General features: G+C 44.7%; 1 protein-coding gene across 2 annotated transcripts in view; it reads left to right on the top strand.

The window, feature by feature from the left end:
* Window positions 1-9,931: 9,931 nt before the first annotated feature.
* The window catches only part of Nap1l4 (nucleosome assembly protein 1 like 4), a 30,645-nt gene continuing 18,023 nt past the window's right edge, over window positions 9,932-22,553 (top strand). For both annotated transcript variants that reach the window (XM_051145723.1, XM_051145724.1), the window contains exons 1-7: window positions 9,932-9,962; window positions 12,047-12,105; window positions 15,051-15,150; window positions 17,536-17,677; window positions 17,841-17,927; window positions 19,681-19,812; window positions 21,867-21,938. In XM_051145723.1, the coding sequence (XP_051001680.1) occupies window positions 9,949-9,962; window positions 12,047-12,105; window positions 15,051-15,150; window positions 17,536-17,677; window positions 17,841-17,927; window positions 19,681-19,812; window positions 21,867-21,938 (606 nt within the window). In that variant the 5' untranslated portion in view covers window positions 9,932-9,948. The remainder of the gene's footprint in view (window positions 9,963-12,046; window positions 12,106-15,050; window positions 15,151-17,535; window positions 17,678-17,840; window positions 17,928-19,680; window positions 19,813-21,866; window positions 21,939-22,553) is intronic.

Below are 22,553 nucleotides of genomic sequence, written 5' to 3'. Positions count from 1 at the left end.
CTCAACGGATTCCGATTGGATGCCGCCTCTCCCAGCGCCTGGACGCAGTTGATTTACAGCTCTACTGTTGATTCGCAGCCCGTTTTACTCGCAGAGGGCGGAGACTGGCGACGCGGCCAATGGCCGGTGGTCTTGTTGGCGGCCACGGCGGCGCAGCCCCGGAGCGAGCTTAGCACGGGCGCCACTGCCGCAGGAGGCGCGAGGTGCGGTGCCGGCGGGTAACGGCGCGGCGGGCGGCTGGACAGGGACTGGGGCGGAGGAAGCGGAGGCGGGAGTGGGCGGCGCGGGCGGGCCGACGCGTCATGGCGGCCGGCAGAGGCAGGCGGTGGCCCGGTCAGCGGTCCGGGTGGCGGGTGGCGGCGGATGGCGGGCCCGTCCCTCCTCCGCGCCGCCCCGCCCCCGGCTGAAGGTCAGCGCGCTTTGTTCCCGCCGCCTAAGAGCGCACGCGAAGCCTCGCAGGCGGTTCTCGGAGGGGGCAAGGCCTCCTTAGCGAGATGGGCCCCGGTGCGCCTTGTCTTTAAGCCGCGCCTGGGAAGGAAGGGGTCTACGGGGCCGCCGCCTCGCCCTTCCGGGCTTTGCATGGTCTCCGCACAGCGCCCTGGCTCGACCTCACTCTCCGAGCGTGCGGTGGAGGCGGAGCCAGCTTAGTGACACACACACTGAGCTTTCAGACCCGTGGGCTCCTAACGGGTTCAGGGTCGCCAGCAGGACCTCTCTTCCCAGGAGTATTCTTGGGGCACGTCAGCCTGAGCTTTCTCCCAACTCTTTGCTGCCTCTTGGAGGAATTTCTGCGGTATCTTCCTGCATATACGGTTTCCCAGCCAAAAAAGGCCCAAGTTGAAGTTCTTGGTCCTAAAAGTTACATGCTTTTAACTTACTGCCGCCTTCCTGTCATAGTAGCTGCCTCCTCTCGGTGACTAAGCTCTGCTTACTACACACCAGGGGCTCTTTGAGCTCCTGATGAGTCTTAACTCCATTCACAGCAGTGCAACAGGCTGAGTATGACTTAACAAGAAACGCCTGGGTTCACAATCGGTTCAATTTGTGGAATATTTGTAGGTTTGGCAGATGAACATCCCTAGTCTGGAAGTCCAAAGCGTGGCGTAAAGCTCGAAAAGAAATGGATTTCGGAGTGTTCAGAATTTTTGGCATAGGAGTGTACAGCCTGTATTGCAAATTAATGCCCTGTTGGTAGCTTGGTGATGGTAGCTTGGACTTAAATTCAGATAGATTTCAACCTGGCTCGGTCTTAGTTTTTATTTATTTATAATTAGATAAATACCGTTTAGATGAACAGTGGGATTCAGAGAAAAGAGGACAGTAATAGATTTAGGCTATAGTTCAGAATTAAATAGGAATGGTTCACTTGTCAGCTGCATTATTTTAATGCCTTTGTTTTAAAGTAAATGGCTGTAAAACTCAGTTGTGGGTCTTTCTTTCCCTGGATGGCCAATATTGTTTTACAATCTCATAACTTAATTTTTGATGTATTAGCTTTAAATCCTACTAAACTGTTTTTCAAAATTAATATCAAGTAACTGGTGAAAATAGTAGCCAGTTTTATTATTTTCTGGATTAATAACCTTCACAATTCTGGGGAAGATGCAAATCTTGAGGGGTCTTCGCAGAAATCATGCCATTATGGCTTATGAGCTGGCCGTTTGGATTGGTATAGTTGAGAATATAGAATTTACCGGTGGGCAATAAATAATACTTATGCAGAGATGCATTTCTTAGGGATGAGGTAGTTCATTACTTTAGTCTAACTTTGTGCCTGAATCTTAAAATGTCCCAACTAAGATAGGTGTGGCAGTACACACCTATAATTTCAGCTGTTTCTGGATCTCAGACTTTAAAATCAGTCTCTTTCCCCTCCCCCCCCACCACCACCATCACCCCCGACCCCATTGTCTCTTGTTGGTGAGCATGTACTAAGTCCCTTCTAGCTATCTTTATGCTGTGTAGTATAAGGCCTGAATAGGAGTTTGTATTGTCTTAATATTTACAAAAATGGCCAGTACGTAAAATTTTTGTTTTGAAAGAAAAACTCTGGGCAAGAGAGTAATTTAGGGGCGGGAGAGATGGCTCAGTGGTTAAGAGCATTGGGTGCTTTTGCAGAGGTCCTAGGTTTGAGTCCTAGTATTCAGGGTGGCTCCTTATGGTCTATAATTCCAGTCCCAGGGTTCCAATACCCTCTTTTGGCCTCTACAAGGGATGCACAGACAAGAGGGGAAAACACCAATATATATAAATAAGTTAGAATTTTAAGAAAGTAGTTTAAATCTGTGAAGGTCTAAGGGCTACTTACTCTCTTTGTGAAGTAGCTAGATAGGTGAATGCTTTTGGTGCTTGGATCCAGGCCCAGGTGACCTGTTTTGAAAAGGAGGTAGTATGGCTGTTGGGACCACTAGCCGATGAGGGCAATGTTTTTTGTTTGTTTGAAAGGAAGTGTAAGTGGGTGTGCTGCCTTATGTCTGTTTTCTAGCACTTGGGAGGTAGAAGCAGGAAGCTAAAGACCAGCCAGCACTACAACAAGAAAGATAAAGTGCATTTTAGGCATTAAGAATTGAAGCTGATGTCAGTTTGCTTCAGAACCACAGGGACTTCCTCTTCTACCCGCAGCCTTTTCCTGGGACTCCCTGTTAGTGGTCTCGGGTGGAGGCTTCTTAAAACACAGCTGGAAGACTTGTTACTGATCTCAGGCTGGGAGCCCTGTTTTGATGGGGAAATAGTAGAGTCTTGGATTGGACTTTTAGGCATTTGAAGATGGAGTTGGCGGAGTGCAGGCTTGTTCTCATGGAGCACTCACATCTCCCCTGCCTGCCGTAGAGGACGCTGAGCTGCTTTTGGTTTCCTATTGAATTTTACAGTAACAGAAGGAGCATTGTATTTTTGTAGTGTGAAGACTACAGAAGCTAGCTTTGTGAATTTTACCTTTTGATGCTTGCTGCGCAGCCTTAAATTCCTTTTTCTATGTTGTTTGTTCTGTCAGCCTTTGTAACTGAGTGTGCTTCTATCCTGTGCCCAGGAAAGTCAGTTTTGTGAGGTGAGATTAGCTCTGAGCTTTATGTACAAAGATATTTATTATTTAAGTCATACTTAGTTACTTCAGAGTAGCTTTGTGGCATATTCAGGCAAGATTTCCAGTGTATCTCTAGGGCCTCCAGTGTAAAGCAAATAGTGTGGCCTTGCCCTTCCTGCAGTGGGAACAGGTAAGAGTCAAATGGGGGCAGATACTTTTGAGACACTGGGGTCTTGGGAGGTATAATTTCAAATATGGGGAAAGAAATGCTTCTTAACAAGATGAAGAGATAGCCAGTGCCAGATTAAGAAAAGCTGCCCTTGCCAGGTGTGGAGGTGCACGCCTTTAATCCCAGCACTCAGGAGGCAGAGGCAGTTGAATCTCTGTGGGTTCAAGGACAGCCTGGTCTACAGAGCGAGTCCAGGACAGCCAGGGCTCTTGTTATATAGAAAAACAAAAATAAATTTAAAAAAAAAAAAAAAAAGAAAGAAAGGAAAACTGCCCTTGTAGTCTCATGACTTTTCCAAGTGCTGCAGAGGTACCTCTTCTACCAAAGGAGTGTTTTTGCTAGAGGAAGGAAAAAAACTGTTTTTCCTTTCTTCCTGAAGCCTGATGGTTTGGCCTCTAGAAATCTCTGCTGAGATAACCTGTTTTCTGCTGGAGGTATTTCAGTAGATATTGTAAGCAAGTGTGACTAAGGAAATGTCTTTATCCCGTGTCTTCCAAAATTGTGTAGGATAGGCCAAAGTGTGCAAAGGAGATTCATTACCATGGTATTTACAGGTATTTACTACATGCAGGGATTACCTGGGTTGTGATTTCTGGCTACCTGTTTCATGCCAAGTCCTGCGCTGAGCCCTGAACTCTGCATTGAATCAGTGGGTATGCTCTGCCCTCCTGAAAGTTTGTTTCTTTCCCGTTCTCTCTCCCTCTCTCCTCCCTCCCACCCCCCAGAGACAAGGTCTCTCTATGTAGCCTTGGCTGTCCTAGACATGCTTTATAGACCAGGCTGGCCTCACACTCACAGTGATCCACCTGCCTCTGCCTCTGCCTCCCCAGTGCTAGGATTAAAGACATGCGCCACCACGCCCAGCTCTGAGAGTTTCTCTTCATTGGTGCTAAACACTGATGAGAAATTTCAAAAGCAAACAGAAATGCAGAAAAGTACAACTTAACACCTGCAGTGACCAATCTAATGTATATCTGATTGCTTAAAATGTTACGGATTAACAAGATGGCTCAGCTGGCAGAGATGCCTGCTGCCAAACCTGATAACCTGAACGTATTCCCTGGCTCCACATGGTAAAAGGAGAGAACTAACTCCTGCAAATTGTCCTCTGACCTCCATGTGTATGGCACAAGCAACCCCCCCAACATACAATATGTAATGAAGAATTAAAAGTATTTTATTATTAGGACTGGGGAGATGATTCAGTGGGTGAGAGCACTTGCTGCACAACTCTGAGAACCTCAGTTTGGACCCAAGCAGGTGTGGCCTATCCAGGCTAGCTTCAAGTTTAGTGAGACTCTTTGTCTCCAGGAAATAAGGTGGAAAGTGGGAGAGCACAGAGGCACACATCATATCTCCTCCCCCCCCCCCCCCGTAAACATTGTCAACTGTTATGTGAGGGGATTGTTTTCTTAAGGATTTTGTTATTTCTTTGTTTTTTGGTTTTTCGAGACAGGGTTTCTCTCTGCTGCCTTGGCTGTCCTAGATTCGCTTTGTAGACCAGGCTGTCCTCGAACTCACAGCGATCTGCCTGCCTCTGCCTCCTGAGTGCTGGGATTAAAGGGGTGTGCCACCATGCCTGGCCTTAGTTTTCTTTCAAACAGAACATCTGTTGTGTCATAGTTAAAGTCAAGGCCTTGTTATCTTTCTAAACCTGCAGCAAAGGTTGCTGGCTGTGGATCTTTGTGTGCAGCTGTATTACTTCAATATCTGCCTCTCGCAGCACTTGGGAGGGTGCCTCCTGTTTCTTTTAAAGACAAGTCTCCAGCTGGCCTGGAACTTGCTGTGTATCTGATTGATCAGTCACCACTCCATTTATTCAGTCCTGCAGTCAAAGCCAGGCCTGATGCATGCCTGGGTTGTTTAGGACAGTCTCACTGTGTAGCCCAACCTGACTGCAATCTCACTCCTTCAGGGTCCTGCGGGTGTGTACTACTACATCTGACTTCCTGTGGTTTGCTTTGTGTTTTTCTGAGAGAGGTACTCCTGTCTTGAGGCTGGCGTTAATATTCTGACTCCATGGCTTCAGTCTCCAGTGTGCTGAGATTATAGAAGAGCCACCAACCTGGTTTAGTTAAATTTTGTAATAAAGGCTAAAAGATGAAGAAAGACCATATATATTAAATTAATAGAAGTTAAGTATAAACTAGTTTAAACATAAGGTAAAGACTTCTGGTGTGTGTTTAGGATCAGATACCCTCTACCCCTTATAGTTAGGGGCAGGGAGCTACCTAGTGTTTAAGACAGGCATGGTTTTATAGTGTATTGAAGGCTGGTATCGAACTCATAGCAATTATCTCTTTTGTTTTAAACAGCTCAGAAATTTAAAAGATTAATGAATGTTGACTAGTAACTCTTTTAAGAATGGACCCAAGCATTCTGCTTGCTGGGCAGTGGTTTGCTACTGAGCTGCATCTCCAGCTCATCTGGGAATCTTGAATCATCTCCCCTGAGGGGTTTAAATTATTTCCATGTGCTCTTAGGATACTAGGAGTAGTGATGCGCTTTGTCCAGTGTCTAGCCTCACTCACTTTGCCCCTTTGACATGGCCCTAAGTTGCTGCAAGTCAGTACTCCTGTAGGCTGGGTCAGCCTGTGAACCAAGTTACTCTGCTTTAGAAGTTCTTTATGTGCATGCGCATACGTGCATATGTGCTGGATATGGAGGTCAGAGGACAATTTCTGGGAGTCTGTTTTTGTTTTTTTTTTTTTTTTTTTTTCTCTTACCATATAAGATCCAATAATCAAACTCAGGCTTGGTGGGTGGCAAACCTGACCCATCTCTGCAGGCTGATTTAACACTAATTATTTGCTTATCTTGTGTTAAGACTTTGAGGACTTTTGACTTTATGAAGACAGATTAGTATATAAAAGTGTACATTTTGTGAAGTGTGATGCATTCCATAGTATATGCCTTTCTTTGTTTTTCAGAAATACCAGTTTAGGTTAAGAGCACTGGCTGCTCTTTTTTTTTTTTTTTTTTTTTTTTTAATGTATACAGTGCTCTGCCTGCATATACACCTGCACTGAGACTGCTCTTCCAGAGATCCTGAGTTCAGTTCCCAGCAACCACATGTGGCTCACAACCATCTATAGTGTGACCTGATGCTCTCTTCTGGCCTGCAGGTGTACATGTAGGCAGAGTACTGTATACATAATAAATAAATCTTTTTTTTAAAAAGTTTAAAAAGTTTTCCCTCTGAAATGTTTTTGGGTGTTTGGAGCCCCCCCCCAAAAAAAATTTAAAAAGGGGAGATGGGAGAGAATGAGAGAATCTGTAATAGGGCTGTTGCGCTGTCTTGCTGAAATAAAAGCAAGATGTTGGCCCTGGAAAGAAACCTAAACCTCTGTATTCTGTTAATTTAGGACCCCCTGGTGTCTGTCATAATCTAACTTGATTGCTAGGTTTTTTGTTTTAAGACAGGTACTTCTGTAGCCCGGGCTGGCCTCTAACTTGCCATGTAGCCAGCATAACCATACTTTCCAAGTCTTGGGGTTACAGCTGTGCATCATTATGTCTGCCTTTCGATGCCTTTTAAAAGTAGTTTGCCTGGCAAGGCTTTGTACTATGGCTTCATAAAACCAGCATTAAACCTGTCATTTCAACCTTTAAAACAAAATGGATATTTTTCTCACACCAGCAAATTGATAGCTTCTTATGACTTTCAGTGTTTGGTAAACACAATAATAGATGGTGCTGGAGCATGTGCTGGCACTTTGCTGTGGTCACAGTGTTCAGGAGATAGACTCATAGGGCAGTTCAGTGTGTATACATGTGTCATACAGATGCTCAGGCTTGCTGTGCCACTATAGTGAGGCAGTTGAGCTTCACAATGCTTCAGGTGGGTATGATGTCTGTGTTTTTGATGTCAAGGCCCAGATACTGAGGAATGCTGTACAGCTGGGAAAGGGAGGTGAGCTGGGAGTGTAGTCTAGAGAAGGTGCTGTTAGTCATAAGTAGGTAATGGGGTACTGTAATTATGTAGCCAAAGTATAAAGAGTGTCAGTGTGTAACCAGTCCAGCAATATTGATTGCTCATTCTTTAATCTAGAAAGCTTGCCATCTAAATTAAGAATGGCAAGGGATGGGAAGCCACATTTGACTAAGGTTTTCATGGAGACCACAAATCAGAAGTGTATGGTAGAAAAGCCTTGGTATTGGCCATCTGGACAATGATGTTTGCTGGCATTGAGAATGGTGAGCTTTTTAGGGTGGATGTAGGAATGTAGATCCTGTGGCCAGTGAGTTTGGACTCCAAAGAAGATTCTAGGGTCTGTGGAAGTTTTTTTTGGAGATGAAGCTGGGAATGGAAAGCTGCTGTGCTGCTGCGGTTTTGGTCATCTGCAGTACTGTTGTTGCCTTACTCTTTTCCCCCCATAAAATAATTTAGTTTTAAAAAGACAATAATTGGGCTGGAGAGATGGCTCAGAGGTTAAGAGCACCATCTGCTCTTCAAGGTCCTGAGTTCAATTCCTAGCAACCACATGGTGCCTCACAACCATCTATAATGAGATCTGGTGCCCTCTTCTGGGGTGCAGGTGTACATGCAGGCAGAACACTGTATAAACAATAAATAAATAAATCTTAAAAAAAAGAAAAAAAAGACAGTTGAGTGGTGATGGCACACGCCTTTAATCCCACAACTTGGGAGGCAGAGGCAAGCGGATCGCTGTGAGTTCGAGGCCAGCCTGGTCTTCGGAGTCCAGGACAGTCAAGGCTACATGGAGAAACCCTGTCTCGAAAAAACAAAAAAAACAAGTACTAGCTGTTTTGTGTGTGTGTGTGTGTGTGTGTGTGTGTGTGTGTGTCTGTGTGTGTGTGTGTGTGTGTGTGTGTGTAAAAGTGACAAAAGCTAGAGTCATCAGAGAGTAAGGAGCCCCAGTTGAGGAAATGGCTTCCATGAGATCCAGTTGTAAGGCATTTTCTCAATTAGTGATCCCAGCCCATTGTAGGTGGCATCATCCCTGGGCTGGTGATCCTGAGTTCTAGAAAGAAGGCTGAGCAAGCCAGTAAGCAGCACCCACCATGGCCTTTGCATCAGTTCCTGCCTCCAGATTCCTGCTCTGCTTGAGTTCCTGTCCCGACTTCCTTTGGTGAGAACGTTGATGTGGATGTGTAAGCAGAATAAACTCTCCTCCCCAGCTTGCATTTTGGTCGTAGTGCTTGTCACAGCAGTGGAAACCCTAATACAGCATCACGTGACGTGTTTTTGTGCAGTTTAAGTTTGTTTTGAGACCGGGTTTCACTGTCTACCTGGCTGGTCTGAACCTCAATATGTAGACACTTAGCTATGCCTACCAAACCCTTGGATTAAAGGTATGAGCCACCTGCACACATTTTATTTTGAAACAATAAAAATATAATAGAAGATTGAGCTGATTTAACTGTGAAACACTTGCATATCACTCTTGCCAAAAGTGTTTTTCCCAAGTCTCCTGTTTTCCAGGACCATCACAACCTTATTTTTCATATATTATACAGTGTTTTGCTTGTATGTATGCCTGCATGCCAGAAGAGGGTACCAGATCTCATTATAGATGGTTGTGAACTACCATGTGGTTGCTGGAAATTGAATTCAGGGCCTTTAGAAGAGCAGCTAGTGCTCTGAGCCCCCATCACCAGCACAGCTTTTAGAAAGTCTCGCAGTATGTACTTAGCGGATGTGAGGGGCTTTGTATGGTGCCTCAGTCATCACACCTTTGAAGTAAGGAGGCCACCTTGAGATCAACCATTCTTACACAGTGGTAACATTGAGTATCTTTACAGTGTTTTTACAGTGCAGGTGGCATGAAAGATAAGGGCAGATAGATTAGAGTTACTCTGTATCTGAGAGACAGTTCAAACATGCTTTTGCTGTATTGATCTGTTAGGTTTATTGCAGAGAGAAGACAGATTGGGATTCTGTTTTCTTACCGTGAAGTCTGATCACTGTAATGTCAGTAAGAATGCCTTGGATCTAGCTCACATGTAGCATACATGAAACCGCCCTGGGTTTGATACCAGCACTCCATAAACCCAACATGATGGTGTATACTTGTCACCTTAGTACTAGAGATATGGAGGCTGAGGGTCAGAAATTCAGGATCATCAACTCCATAGCCAGTTGGAGGCCAATCTGGGATATATGAAATCCTACCTTTTTGGTTTTTTGAGACAGAGTTTCTCTATGTAGCCTTGGCTGTCCTACACTCACTTTGTAGACCAGGCTGGCCTTGAACTCACAGCAATCCGCCTGCCTCTGCCTCCCAAGTGCGAAATCCTGCCTTTAAAAATAAAAGTTTTTAAAGTAAAGCATGCAGATAATGAAGCCTAGATTTATTTCATTTTAGTTTTATTTGTTGACATGGTCTCACTATGTACACCTATTTGGCCAAGAACTTTCTATATAGCCCAGGCTGGACTCAAACTCACAATGATCTGCTTGCTTCTGCCTCCCAGTGGTTGAGATTAAAGGCATGTGCCACCATCTCCAGTGAAACCTAGATCCTAAGTGTACCTGTCTATGAGGTTAGACACGCGTAGGCTCACATAACTTCAGTCCACATCTGGGACATTTCCATTTCCTTTACTTGCAAGGTCTCAATTACCATGTCTGATATAGTGCCATCATTCGATGATGTTAAAAAAGTAATACATTATTTTTTGTGTATGAATGTAACTGCAAACTTTCTTATTTGTAGGGGACAAAGGCGTTCAGATGGCAGAAAACAGGTAAGCCACAATGAGCTTTATTTATTGGACTTCAAAGTTTAGGTAGGGAACTAGAGCCCACTGTATTTCAGAAACTAGAAGTTAAAGTTAAATAGTTGGTTGGGTTTGTTTATTTGTTTTTGTTTTTGTTGTTATTGTTGTTTTGTTTGCTTAAGACAGGATTTCTCTGTATAGCCCTGGTTGTCCTGGAAGTCACTCTGTAGACCAGGCTGGTCTCAAACTCACAAAGGTTTATCTGCCTCTGCCTCTCAAAGGCTGGGATTAAAGGTGTGCACCACCACTGCCCGGCCTCAAAGTTAAGTCATTTAAACTTCAAATGGTAATGGCCCTTTTTTTCCCTTTTGCTTGCAAAGAAATTGATATCAGACACCAACTATCTCAGATACTGATATTTGGAGACCTTGTGTGTAGAAGTTTCTGTGCTCCCTGGCCTTTAACTCCTTTTCCTCACCTTTGGTTAAGTCATGTCATTAGCCTGACATAGTTACCAGGGATCAGGGAAAATATTTTTATTGAGATGTCCAAGGTCAGTGTGCTTTAATTTTTTAGTTGGCATATAAACAGTAGATTTCATCATGACATTTTGTACATGTGTCATTAATTTTGCTCACATTTGCCCTTCATTTCCCCATAGCTCCCTCTGCTTTCATGTCACAGAGATAAAGGCCCTGGATGGCCTTGTAGAACTGGAAGGAATACATAGCTCTTTGGTAGCTGTTAGGCCTGTTTTGGTGATGCTGCATGGTTGGCAGAGCACTGTGACCATTGCATTTACTGTACAAGGCCACTTTTGTGCACTGCTGACCAGATGGTAGCTAGTTGTTTGAATGGTGTGGTTTAAGTGCTACAATCAAGGGATTTACTGTTAAAATAAAAATTAGGAGGCTAGAGAGATGGTTAAGAAGGTGTAAAACCACCCCCTCCCCCCAAAAAAAGAAAAGCTGGGCATGGTGGCGCATGCCTTTAATCCCAGCACTCGGGAGGCAAAGGCAGGCAGATCACTGTGAGTGCAAGGCCAGCCTGTTCTACAAAGCAAGTCCAGGACAGCCAAGTCTACACAGAGAAACCCTGATTCGAAAAACTAAAAAAAAAAAAAAAAAAAAAAAAAAAGAATGTGTACCGCACCCTCGAGCTATGGCACATGCCTGTAATCCTAGCACTTGGGGAGGCAGAGGCAGGTGGATCTCTGAGTTCAAGGCCAGCCTGGTCTACAAAGCAAGTCAAGGACAGTCAAGGCTACACAGAGAAACAAACAAGAAAGCAGTCTTGCAGAGATCTTGAGTTTGGTTCCCATCACCCACATTAGGCAGTTTACAAACTCCAATTCTGGGGATCTAATGTCTTCTTCCGGCCTCCACTGACATTCTTCATACCCACATATGGCCATAAGTATAAACAAGAATTTTTGTTTTTAAGACAGGATCACAATGTGTAGCCCTGACTGGCCTAGAACTGCCAAAAATCCACCTGCCTCTGTTCCCAAGTGCTGGGATTGAAGGTGTGTACCACCACAGATGGCACACATATGTGTTTGCTTGCTTGTTTGTTTGTTTGGTTGGTTTTTTTAATTTTCCGAGACAAAAATGAGGTGAAGTGTGTAGGTTCATATTTGTCATCCAAACACCAGGAAGCCGCAGCTACTGAATTAGACCCTGTCTCAAGGCAAAAAGGGAAAATTAAGATGCTTTGGCAGGGTTGCAACCTATGGGTTGGGTGTGAGAAGAAAGGGAAGTGGGTAAATGTGATCTTTTAGATGGGAGGAAGTCTCCCTTAAATAACACTGCATATCAGTGTTGTCTTTGTTTGTTTGTTGTCTCCCTGCCTCCTTGGGAGACAGGGTCTCATTATGTAGCTCTCTCTGTTCTGGAACTCACTGTGTAGAGAGGCTGGCCTTGAACATACACCTGCTCTGCCTCCCAAGTGCTGGGATAAAAGGCATGTTCCACCATGCCTAATTGGTGTTGTCCTCACCTGACCTGGAGTCACTTGCTGCATACATCCCTAATACATTGGACAAATACTTAAAATGCCACTTGATGCTATATTTAGAACTGTGTTTATAATACTTTGTAAACTTGTTTTAGTCTTTCAGATGGAGGCCCTGCAGATACTGTGGAAGCTACTAAAAATGCCAGTAATACAGGTCAGTATAGTGGATGAAGCAGTGATTGGAGGGTTTCCATATGTGACTGGGGGAGGGGGGCGGGGGTCTCTTCTCCAGAACCACTTATTACAATAATTACAGTAGCAATGATGAATTTCTGTCTAAGAGAAAAATCACCACTTTATTTAGTGATTAGGAATTCTGATTTGAAGCTGGGCGGTGGTGGTACATGCCTTTAATGCCAACACTCACAAGGTAGTGGCAGGGGCATCTCTGTGAGCTCAAGGACAGCCTGGTTTACAAAGTTGAGTCCTAGGACAGCTAGGACTGTTAGACTGAGAAATCCTGCTCTTTAAAAAAAAAAGTTTCAGACACCACAAAAGAGAACATACCCTCATTCACTGGCTTGCATATAACCTGGGCATCAGAATGTTAACCAGACTTGCGCTCTCAACTTTCTATTTCTACTTATTTTAAAGCAAAACCTAGGGGGCTGGAGAGATGGCTCATAGGTTAAGAGCACCATCTGCTCTTCGAAAGGCCCTGAGTTCAATTCCCAGCAACCACATGGTGGCTCACAACCATCTATAATGAGATCTGGTGTCCCCTTCTGGCTCTGGTGTGCAAGCAGAACACTGTATACATAATAAATAAATCTTTTTAAAAACAAAACCTAAGGGGTTAGGGATTTAGCTCAGTGGTAGAGCTCTTGCCTAGCAACCACAAGGCCCTGGGTTCAGTCCTCAGCTCTGAGAGAGAGAGGAAAAAAAAAGCAAAACCTAGATTTATCTCTGTGTATGTAAATTTACAGGTGCTGTTGTACATTGCACATCTGATTGAATACATAAACACAATAATGATAAAATGAAAGAAAATCTTAATCTGTCACTGAGCTGGCTGTACAGACTATGATATAATCCCAGCACTTGGGAGTCCAAGCAGGAGGGTATAAAAGGAACTTTTATTCACCTGTTTCAGTTGTCATCTTGGAGGCTTACTGCCTCTGTCTACTAACTTAGTCCTGGAAGCTTCTAGCCTCTGTACAATCTAACCTAGGCCTAGAATGTTTTCAACCTCTGTGACTTACTACTTAATAAGTTCACCCTTTCCCAGCACTTGGGAGGAAGAGGTAGGCGGCTCTCTGAGTTCGAGGCCAGCCTGGTCTACAAAGAGAGTCCACATCAACCAAGGCTACACAGAGAAAGCCTGTCTCTTAAAAAAAAAAAGCTCACCCTTTCTTATTCTTACTGAGATCTGGGCTGCTGGTTCAACTCAGCTGTTCTGGCTCAAACTCCTCTCCCAACTAACATATTCAGTCTGGCTTTTCTCTTGGCCCAGAATTGCTCTGCTTGGCATCAAACTAATTCCAGCAATCTTCTAATTGTCTGGCTCCTTCTCATTTTCTGGCTATTTCTGTCTTCACCTGTGTCTAGCTTGTTCTCTCATTCAACCTCTCCCGGTAAAACTGCTCCCCACCCCCTTTCTGTTCCTCTCCCCTCCCTGTCTGTCTCTCGCTCTCTTCCCCTCTCCTCCACTCCACTCCTCCCTCTCCCTCTCTCCCTCCCCCTTTAAGTAGCTTCCCTTTTTTCCTCTCTTCTCATGACAGTTGGGCATATCCTATTCTGTCATGTCTCTCTGATTCATCACGTTTCCTGCCACTCAACCTTCATTGGGCTTAAAGGCATGTACCACTACGCCTGCACCTAATCTTTATTTTACCTGATACTTGCTCTGTACCAGGCTGGCTTGAACTCAGATCTGCTTGCCTCTGTCTCCAAGATGAAAGGTGTGTTTGTGTTTGTATTCCAGATGGATCACACAGACCTAGAAGGTCTTTGGATGTGATCTCTTGCCAGAGCAGCCATGTTTTAAATTAAAATTCCTCTACAGGAGAGTCTCAAGTTCCAGGTCTCAAGTTCCTCTTTTTATTTGGGGAACAAGTTCTAAATAACTCAGTGTTACAAGTACCACAACAAAGGCTTATGAGCTGTCAGAAGGAGCTGTAAAGAGGTCAGAGTACTTTTTGCAGGAGGTGGGTTTTTTGGGGGCAAAGGGCTTTTCAGGAGGAGGGCAGGCTGGGGACTGAGAAGTGGGTGGATGCTGTTTCATTTTCAAAGCTTATCTTGTTTCTATCTCTCTGGCTTCCAAACACCAATGGGACTGAGGAGCAAGGTGTAATCAGAGTCAGACCCCTGAAAGTTGGAAGTTGGTCATCTTAGGGGCTTAGGGTGTAGGTGGCTGTAGGCAGGAGCCTCTGACTATCACCAACTGGGGTGACTAACAAGATACTTTTAGTTTGTTTTGGTTTTTGAGATGGGGTTTCTCTATGTAGCAGCCCTAGCTGTCTTAGAACTTGCTTTGTAAACCAGGTTGGCCTTAAACTCAGATCCACCTGCTTCTGCTTTTAAGATACACGTCTCTAAATAAGTACTTTGCCATATTTAGGAATCAGTAGCAAAGCTAAGTAGACGTGTATTGGGGTTCTATTTTTAAAGTAAATGTGGTCTGAGGCAGTGGAGTTTCTTCCTCCTTATCTGTGCCTTTTTTTTACACTGAATATTGGGCTAAAAAGCACTAAGGAATGTATACTACTTTTTTTGTTTGTTTTCTGGGATAGGGTTTCTCTGTGTAGCCATGGTTGTCTTGGGCTCACTTTGTAGATCAGGCTGGCCTTAAACTCACAGAGATCCACCTGGCTGCTTCCCCAAGTGCTGGCATTACAGGCATGCATTACCAAGCCTGGCTGGGAATGTATTTCTAGTACGCATTTGTGGTAATAAGGATCGAGCCCAGGGTTTCATGTGCTAGGTGAGTACTGTACTGTTAAGTTACAGCCCAGCTCTCTTGTGTCTTTTTATTTTGAGATGAGGTCTTGGCGTGGCATTCCCTTGCAGCCTCTTGAGTAGCTGGGGTGACAAGCCTGAGATCCATGTTGGTATTTGGGTTCTTGGCTGCTAAATAACTGTGGTCTCATTTCTTCATAGAAAAACTCACAGACCAGGTGATGCAGAACCCACAAGTGCTGGCAGCTTTGCAGGAACGTCTCGACAACGTCTCTCACACTCCTTCTAGCTACATAGAAACGTGAGTCAAGAGATAGAGCAAACAACTTGCCTCAGAGTAGGAACAAGTGTGGTTTTCAGTCCTCAGGAGCAGCTCATCTTGTCTGCTTGGTGGTACACAGTGCCACCATGTGGCTGGTAGAAGACTCAAGTAATAAGCCAGTGCTGGTAGAGTGCTGGCTGGCTGGCACCTACACCCTTACCGTTGCCAGGAGACTTGTGTCTCCTGCTGTGTTGTTCAGTAGAAATGAGATCCCCAGTCTGGGTAGTGCTTCTCAGGGCCTCCATGTCTGCCTTCTGAAAGAGATGAGCCACCTCAGGCTCCATACCCAGTTGGGCAAGGCTTAGCTGTTATAACAGGAGGAGATACTGCACATTTCCTTGCATCCATTTAGAGGCCTTTCTAGGTTTACTCCTCAGTGGGTACAGTTTGTCTTTGTTCTGTGTGTGTGTGTGTGTGTGTGTGTGTGTAGGTAGTAGGAGAAGGAGGTAGGATGTAGTGAGGGAGTTGAGAATGCTGTCTGGTTTTTGCAAGTGTGGAAAAGGAGTGGTAGTTCACTGGGACAGCAGCACAGGGTAATGATAGCTTGTGAGAGTCCAAGCTCTTGAGTGGAGCTTGGGCCAGCACTGGCTGCTTATGTGGCCCTGCATTCAAATTTGCTGTGAACAAGTTTTCACCTGGTAACATTATTTTTTGGGTTTTATTTATTTAATTATTTTGGTTTTTTGAGATAGGGTTTCTCTGTTATCTTGGCTGTCCTGGACTCACTTTGTAGACCGGGCTAGCCTCAAACTCATAGCGATCCACCTGCCTCTGCCTCTCAAGTGCTGTGATTAAAGGCATGCACCACCTTGCCCAGCATGGATTTTAATTTAAACAACTTTATAGGTTAAATTTTTTTTTCTTTCATTTTTTGGTTTTTTCAAGACAGGGTTTCTCTCTGTAGCCCTGGATACTAGCTCTGGAACTTGCTCTGTAGACCAGGCTGGCATCAGAACTTAAAGGCCTGCCTGCCTGTGCCACCTGGGTGCTGGGACTAAAGGCATGCACTACCACCTCCTGCATGGTTTTTTTCTCTTAATTTTAGGAGTACTCATACAAACAAAATGAAGAAACAAACTCTGAAACAGAGGCAAAGGAACTCTTAGCTGGTGTAATTAGAGAGGATTCTATGTGGGTGTCTAGAAGCAGCCAGCAGCAGGAGGGCCCACATGCGTGAGTGCTTGTCAGCTTGCCTGTGTCTGTTCCTTGTGTGGAAATTTTTGCTTTTTCTCTTTATTGTTTTATCCTATTGTGCTGTACATGTAGATGCCAGAGGACAGTTTGAAGGCATTGGTTTTCTCCTTCCAACTTGTGATTGTTAGTGATCTAACTTCTTAGGTCATTAGGCTTGGTAGCAAGTGCCTTCAACCACTGAGCCATCTCTTTGGTGGGTTTTTGTTTGTTTTAAATTTTGAGTGTGTATGTTTGTGCGTGCATATTTGAGTACAGATGTCCGTGGAGGCCAGAGGCATCAGATCTCCCTAAAGCTGGAGCTCTAACTCAGAGCTTTTGTAAGAGTAGCAAATACTTACACCTGTTGAGCCATCTATCCAGCCTCAGCCTTTGTGGTGGTGTTTGGTTTGGCTTGGTTTTTTGTCGTTGAGAGATAAAATTTCTTGTGGCTTTGGCTGGCCCTGAATTCAGTGAGTAGCCAAGGCTAGGCTTGAACACCTGATCTTCTACATCGACTTCTGAAGTGTTAAGATTATAGATGCAGAACACAATGCCCAGCTCACCACTTTGTGTGTGCGTGTGTGTGTGTGTGTGTGTGTGCGTGCGTGCGCGCGCGCTGTGGGGATTGGACCAAAGGCTATCTGTGTTGTTAGATTGGTGTTCTACCTGTGACCTATACTTTCCTCCTTAGTCTCTCTGTAGCCCAGAATAGCCTTCAACTTCTGCTCCTCTTACTCTATAGCCTCCCACAGGCTGGGATTACAAGTGTTCCCAGCTTCCTTTACTCTGTTTTTTATCACCAGTTTGGTTGGGGCAAAAGAACAATTTTACAAACTGATCTCCCATTTCTGCTTTTGATTTGTTATGGGATTGAGTCTTATTTTCACATCTGTCAGTTTGTATCTTTTCAATTTCCTCTCTCAGTCTGTTGCCCCCCCCCCCCACCAGTCTTTCTATTTATCCCTGGCTATCCTGTTGAGTAGACAGTAGCCCAGGGTGGCCTCGAGCTCACAGAGATACACCTGCCTATTCTGGAATTAAGGCTTGCACTACCTTGCCCAGCAAGCAGTCCGTTCTTTCCTGTTGGCTTGTTTGCATGTAGGGTTTTAGTGGCTCTTTCTAGTCAGGGTGCTTATTGTATGTGATAGTTGTTTGCTGGCACTACATGTTTTCTTTTCTGTTCTCTTGTAGTTTACCCAAAGCTGTCAAAAGGAGAATTAACGCTCTAAAGCAGCTCCAGGTGAGGTGTGCGCATATAGAAGCTAAGTTCTATGAGGAAGTTCATGACTTGGAGAGGAAGTATGCAGCCCTGTACCAGCCTCTGTTTGACAAGGTGCGTGCCATTAATATGCTTGCCTCCTATAGTCACTGCTGTGGGGTGAGACATAGTACCACCCAGGGACTTTTACTGCCTTTTCAGAGGCCTGTGTAAACATCTTAGCTTCTAAGTTTGTAGAGAGCCTGATATGCTGATGGACTCTTGGCTTTTTATGTAGAGAAGAGAATTTATCACTGGTGATGTGGAGCCCACAGATGCAGAGTCAGCGTGGCACAGTGAGAATGAGGAAGATGACAAGCTGGCTGTAAGTTTCTGTTTGACGTGTTTAATCCAAGTTATTTTTGTGGTATTGGGAGATGAAGTCAAGGCCTTGTTCTTCCACTCATGGTTCCTGTCCACGAAGCTCAGTGGAGCAGGCCCACGGTGGTTCCCTTCTTTCCATGGGTGCGTGGGTCCATGGTGATACATGATGACTCTAGTATTTGAGGTAGTTTGTCAGTTATCATGACAAGTGTGGCCCCTTCTCAGTGGTCTGTGCAGCACCAAACTGAAATACAGGTCAGGCAGGCAAAAATTGGTTGTAGTGTTTGAGGCATGGTAGAAGATGATTCTTACTCCAGCATGAGAGGCAAGCAGATAGAATTCTTGAGTTCCAGGCCAGCCTGGTCTACATAGTGAGACCCTATCTCTAGAACAAAGCTAACTGTAACACCAGTTAGAGTCCAAGGTGGAGGTAAGCATGGGTGGGAACTGCACCCGTCTTCCTCCTCAGTGGGAAGGTAGGTACATGTCAGGGGCCATCTGGAGACTTCAGGCTGCTCAGCTTTACTCTGTCTCTAGGTCAGCAGGTGAGTGTGCAGCATCATGACGTCCTGTATCTATTTTCTGACTGTCTTGTTCAAATGCCATGGGGAGTTTCAGCATGATACAAGGTTAACTTTAACTTGTATCCTGGTTTGTTAGTTTGTTTGAGGTACTAGGGATATAACCCAGAGGCTCGTAAACAAAAGGCCGCTGAATCACACCCAAACCCCTGTCAGCCTGATTATGTGTTTAGATAACAGATACTTTTGATTCAGAAGAGTTATCTTTCAGGGATCTTTTTGAAATGTTTAATTTTTGTGGTTACATGTCATGCTGTTTTGTTATTGTTGTTGTTGTTTGTTTTGTTTCTGTTTTTGTTTTGGAGACAGGGTCTCATGTAACCTTGGCTGACATGGAACTCACTGTGTAGACCAGGCTGGCTTAACCCACAGAGATGGCATATGCCACCACACCTGGCCAGTGTTGCTCTCTTAGATGTTGAAGCTGTGGTTTTGGATTAATTTGTTCCTTGTGACCCAGGAAAAGCCTGTTTTGATGGTTTAAAGATGTCTGAAAAGTGTTCCATCATACCAGGCTATTGTAGCAAGCATTCAGAAATCATTTAGTTCAAATTTTTTTTAACTTGCCCCTGCCTTCTTCCTGAAGCTGTGTTATTCATTTCTTTTTCTTTCCTTCCTTTCTTTCTTGCTGCTATCGCCTTACCCCCCTCCCCCCTTTCTTCTTCTTTCCTTTTTTGGAGACAAGATCTCATATAGCCTTGGCTGGCCTAGAACTTGCTATGTAGACAAGGCTACCCTCAAAATTATGGCAGTCTCCATGCCTCTGCCTTTCAAGTGCTGTGGTAACAGATGTGGATTACCATACCTGGTCTGAATTGGGGTTTTCTTCACCTTAATGGTAATGAATGTGGCACAACGTGTGTGCTGCTGGAAGCTGCTGTGGTATTCAGTCTTTATGATGACGGGAAGTTCACCAAGCCAGACTGAGCATTCTTTTACAAGTCTGGTGGCAATATGCCCTTTTCCTTTTCTCCCCTTGATGGGACATTTCACTGTGAATTACATAAGGACACAGTGCCATGAGTGTCTTTTCCAACTCCATGGTTTGGAGATACTCACACAAAGGAAAATGAAATTGTGTGATAGCCCCTGAAATAATGTCTTACCGTAAGTCCTTGAGCTATGTTAAGTCTTTGTTTTCAATGACTTTTGTGTTTTGAATCTGTTTTAAAGGGAGATATGAAGAATAAAGCAGTCATAGCTGAGAAAGAAGCAGCAACAGTGGAAGAGCTAAACCCCAAAGGCATCCCTGAGTTCTGGTTTACCATCTTCAGAAACGTGGACATGCTTAGTGAGCTGGTGCAGGTGAGGGGCTTCTGCCTGGTGGGTGGGTGGAGACAGTGGTGATGCACAGCTTCTGCATTATGTTGACAGACTGGTTTGTGGTGCTCACATTACTGCTTACCTGCATGCTGGGAGGTCCTTTAATGCAGATGAAAAGTCTCCTTCTGGGGACTGGCACTTGGACAACAACCCTGATACCCAGGGTGCTGGAGGGAGCCACATTGTCCTTTGCAGTTCTTTTTTAGCTGTATCTATCTATTATGTATACAGTGTTCTGCCTGCATGTAATACCTGCAGGCCAAGAAGAGGGTACCAGATCTCATTGTAGATGGTTGTGAGCAGACAGTGCTCTTAACCTCTGAGCCATCTCTCCAGCCCTCCTTTGCAGTTCTTATACAAAGCTGATAATTCTGTCAATGCCAGAGCTTGAGAGGCAGTTTACTACACCACCTGCAGAATCCAGCACTGCACTCCAAGACTTTGTTCGTGTTCACAGGTTCTTCCTGTGAAAGCAGGGAGCTTGGGGAGACATGTTTTCAGAATCTCCTTACATGATCCATGTGTACCCCAGCAACTGAAAACCCCATGCTGGGGGGCAGAGGAAAGCTGGCTCATAGTCTTTGGCTTTATGGGATGGGAGGTATGTAGAAATTAGAGGCAGTGAGTCAGAGTGATGGGGAAAGTTTGTTTTCTCCTGTGCTCCTTGATGATGTCCACACTGCTAAGTGGGGAGAAATGCTTTGGGTAAAAGTAAGTTGTAGTTTGGAGTTTCCAATGGTGGTGGTGTTTAAGTGCTAGATGTCACTCTATTGTACATGTGGTCTTGCCAGCTTTCTGGTAGCTCTGGTACATATGAGGGACGGGGCATAGGGCTTGTTGGTTACATTGCTTTGCCTTTGAAGAGAGCGTGATAGAGAGTGTGGTGCATTTTTCTAGTTTTGGTTTTGGTTTTGGTTTTTCAAGACAGGGTTTTTCTATGTAGCCTTGGCTGTCCTGGACTCACTTTGTAGATCAGGCTGGCCTCGAATTCACAACATCTGCCTGCCACTGCCTCTCAAGTGCTGGGATTAAAGGCGTGTACCACTACACCCAGCCTTCAGAGTGTGGTGCTTTAATGGGATGTATGTGCATATGTTTATTCTCACACGTCCATATTGGTTCTCATCTGATGTGCACACATCCCATTTGATGTACCAGCAGATACATGACAGGCTGCTGGCCATTCAGTTCAGGTGCACAGCATGGGCGGTATGGTTGGTGTAGTGCTTCATGGACCCTCTGCCAGTGTCAGAGATGTGACTGCTTTTGGTGTGGCCTGTTTTCAGAACTGTGGATTTGTTTTCCCCCTTTAACTACTTAATAGGTGGTGTTATTGTTTATTTTTATTCTGTCATGTCAAAAAAAACCTTAAAATTTTGAAGTGGACTTAGTTCTTAGAACTTTAGAACCTTAAATTCTGGGACTCAGTGCCAAACTCTGGATGAAGAAATTAACAATGTAAACTGTCACTAGTGTGCCATTGTGAGACATTCCTTTAGCTTTTTCTCAAGTGAGCTCTTCACAGCACAGGTCTAAGCAATAGTCATTATGAAAGCTTAGAGCCACGGGAGTTGTTGGTTCTTGTATGGGAGGCTTTGACATATTCTGTAATCTCACAGAAGTGGCATATGTAGACTTGGATAGTTATTGTCTCTGGTGAGTGCTATGAAGGAAGACCATCAGCTAACTTGCCATTTCCTCTGATGTCAAGCCTTTTGTTTTGTCGTCTTATACATTGGGAGCCAGAAGTCTTGATTGGTGGCATTGTACCAACTGTGATGTCAAGTGGTAGCAGGAGAGCATGGAACTTCTCCTACAGCCAGCATTGGTGGTAGCTGTGGTGCCACTCAAGAGGCAGGTGGCAGCTGATTTGTGGCACAGAGATATATACTGAACAGATCTACATTGCTTTCCAGAAGTTACTACTGGACAAAGACAAAATCCCAGTAGGGACAAGTACCCAGCATCTGGGATACGTGCAACTGTGACTGCCATGAGTATGGGCCATTTTTCAGGATTCTTTCTCTATTTGCTAGGAATATGATGAACCGATCTTGAAACACCTTCAGGATATTAAAGTGAAGTTTTCAGACCCTGGACAGCCTATGGTGAGTACTGACCAAGCTCCTTACTCATTGACTGAGGTGCAAAAGAAGTTGGGTAGCCCTGAGCATGCCTCATCAGACATCTCTTGGTGCCACAGTTGGCAATGTGAGCTGGGCATTTGGCCAGTAACACAGACCGTGTTTCGTGCAAAGGCTGAGCATCAGCCAGCTGGATTTGGGCTAGTGCCAAGTTGAACCAACCTTGACTGCTAGGCTGTGGTTATGGTTTGGTCAGACTCTTAATTTAGTTGCTGGGTTTTCTTGTTTGGTGGAGGTGGTCAACACACCATACTTTTCATAAGTGTCACATGGGAGGTAGCAGGATGTGGCGGCATGAACTTGTAATCCCAGGAGGGAGGTGGATTATTTGAGTATAGGAGTCAGGACCAGCGTGAATCACAGCACACTGAGACCCTTTCTTAAAAGAATGGGAAGAGCATACACAAACATGAACAACACTGGTGGAGAAATCCAGATACCAAGTAAAGAAACCTGCCTGGGTTTAGCCTAATATAACCAATATAGATGTGACTGAAAACTACCATGAAACAGCTTCAAACATGGGAGGTGGTCTGGCCTCTGGGAAGATGAGCTTAACATAGGATGTTGCAGGGCTGG

The sequence above is a fragment of the Acomys russatus genome, chromosome 5 (genome assembly GCF_903995435.1).
Source record: "Acomys russatus chromosome 5, mAcoRus1.1, whole genome shotgun sequence".
NCBI lineage: Eukaryota > Metazoa > Chordata > Mammalia > Rodentia > Muridae > Acomys > Acomys russatus.
Note: the sequence above shows the minus strand (reverse complement) of the source record. Positions and strands in the feature narration are given on the sequence as shown.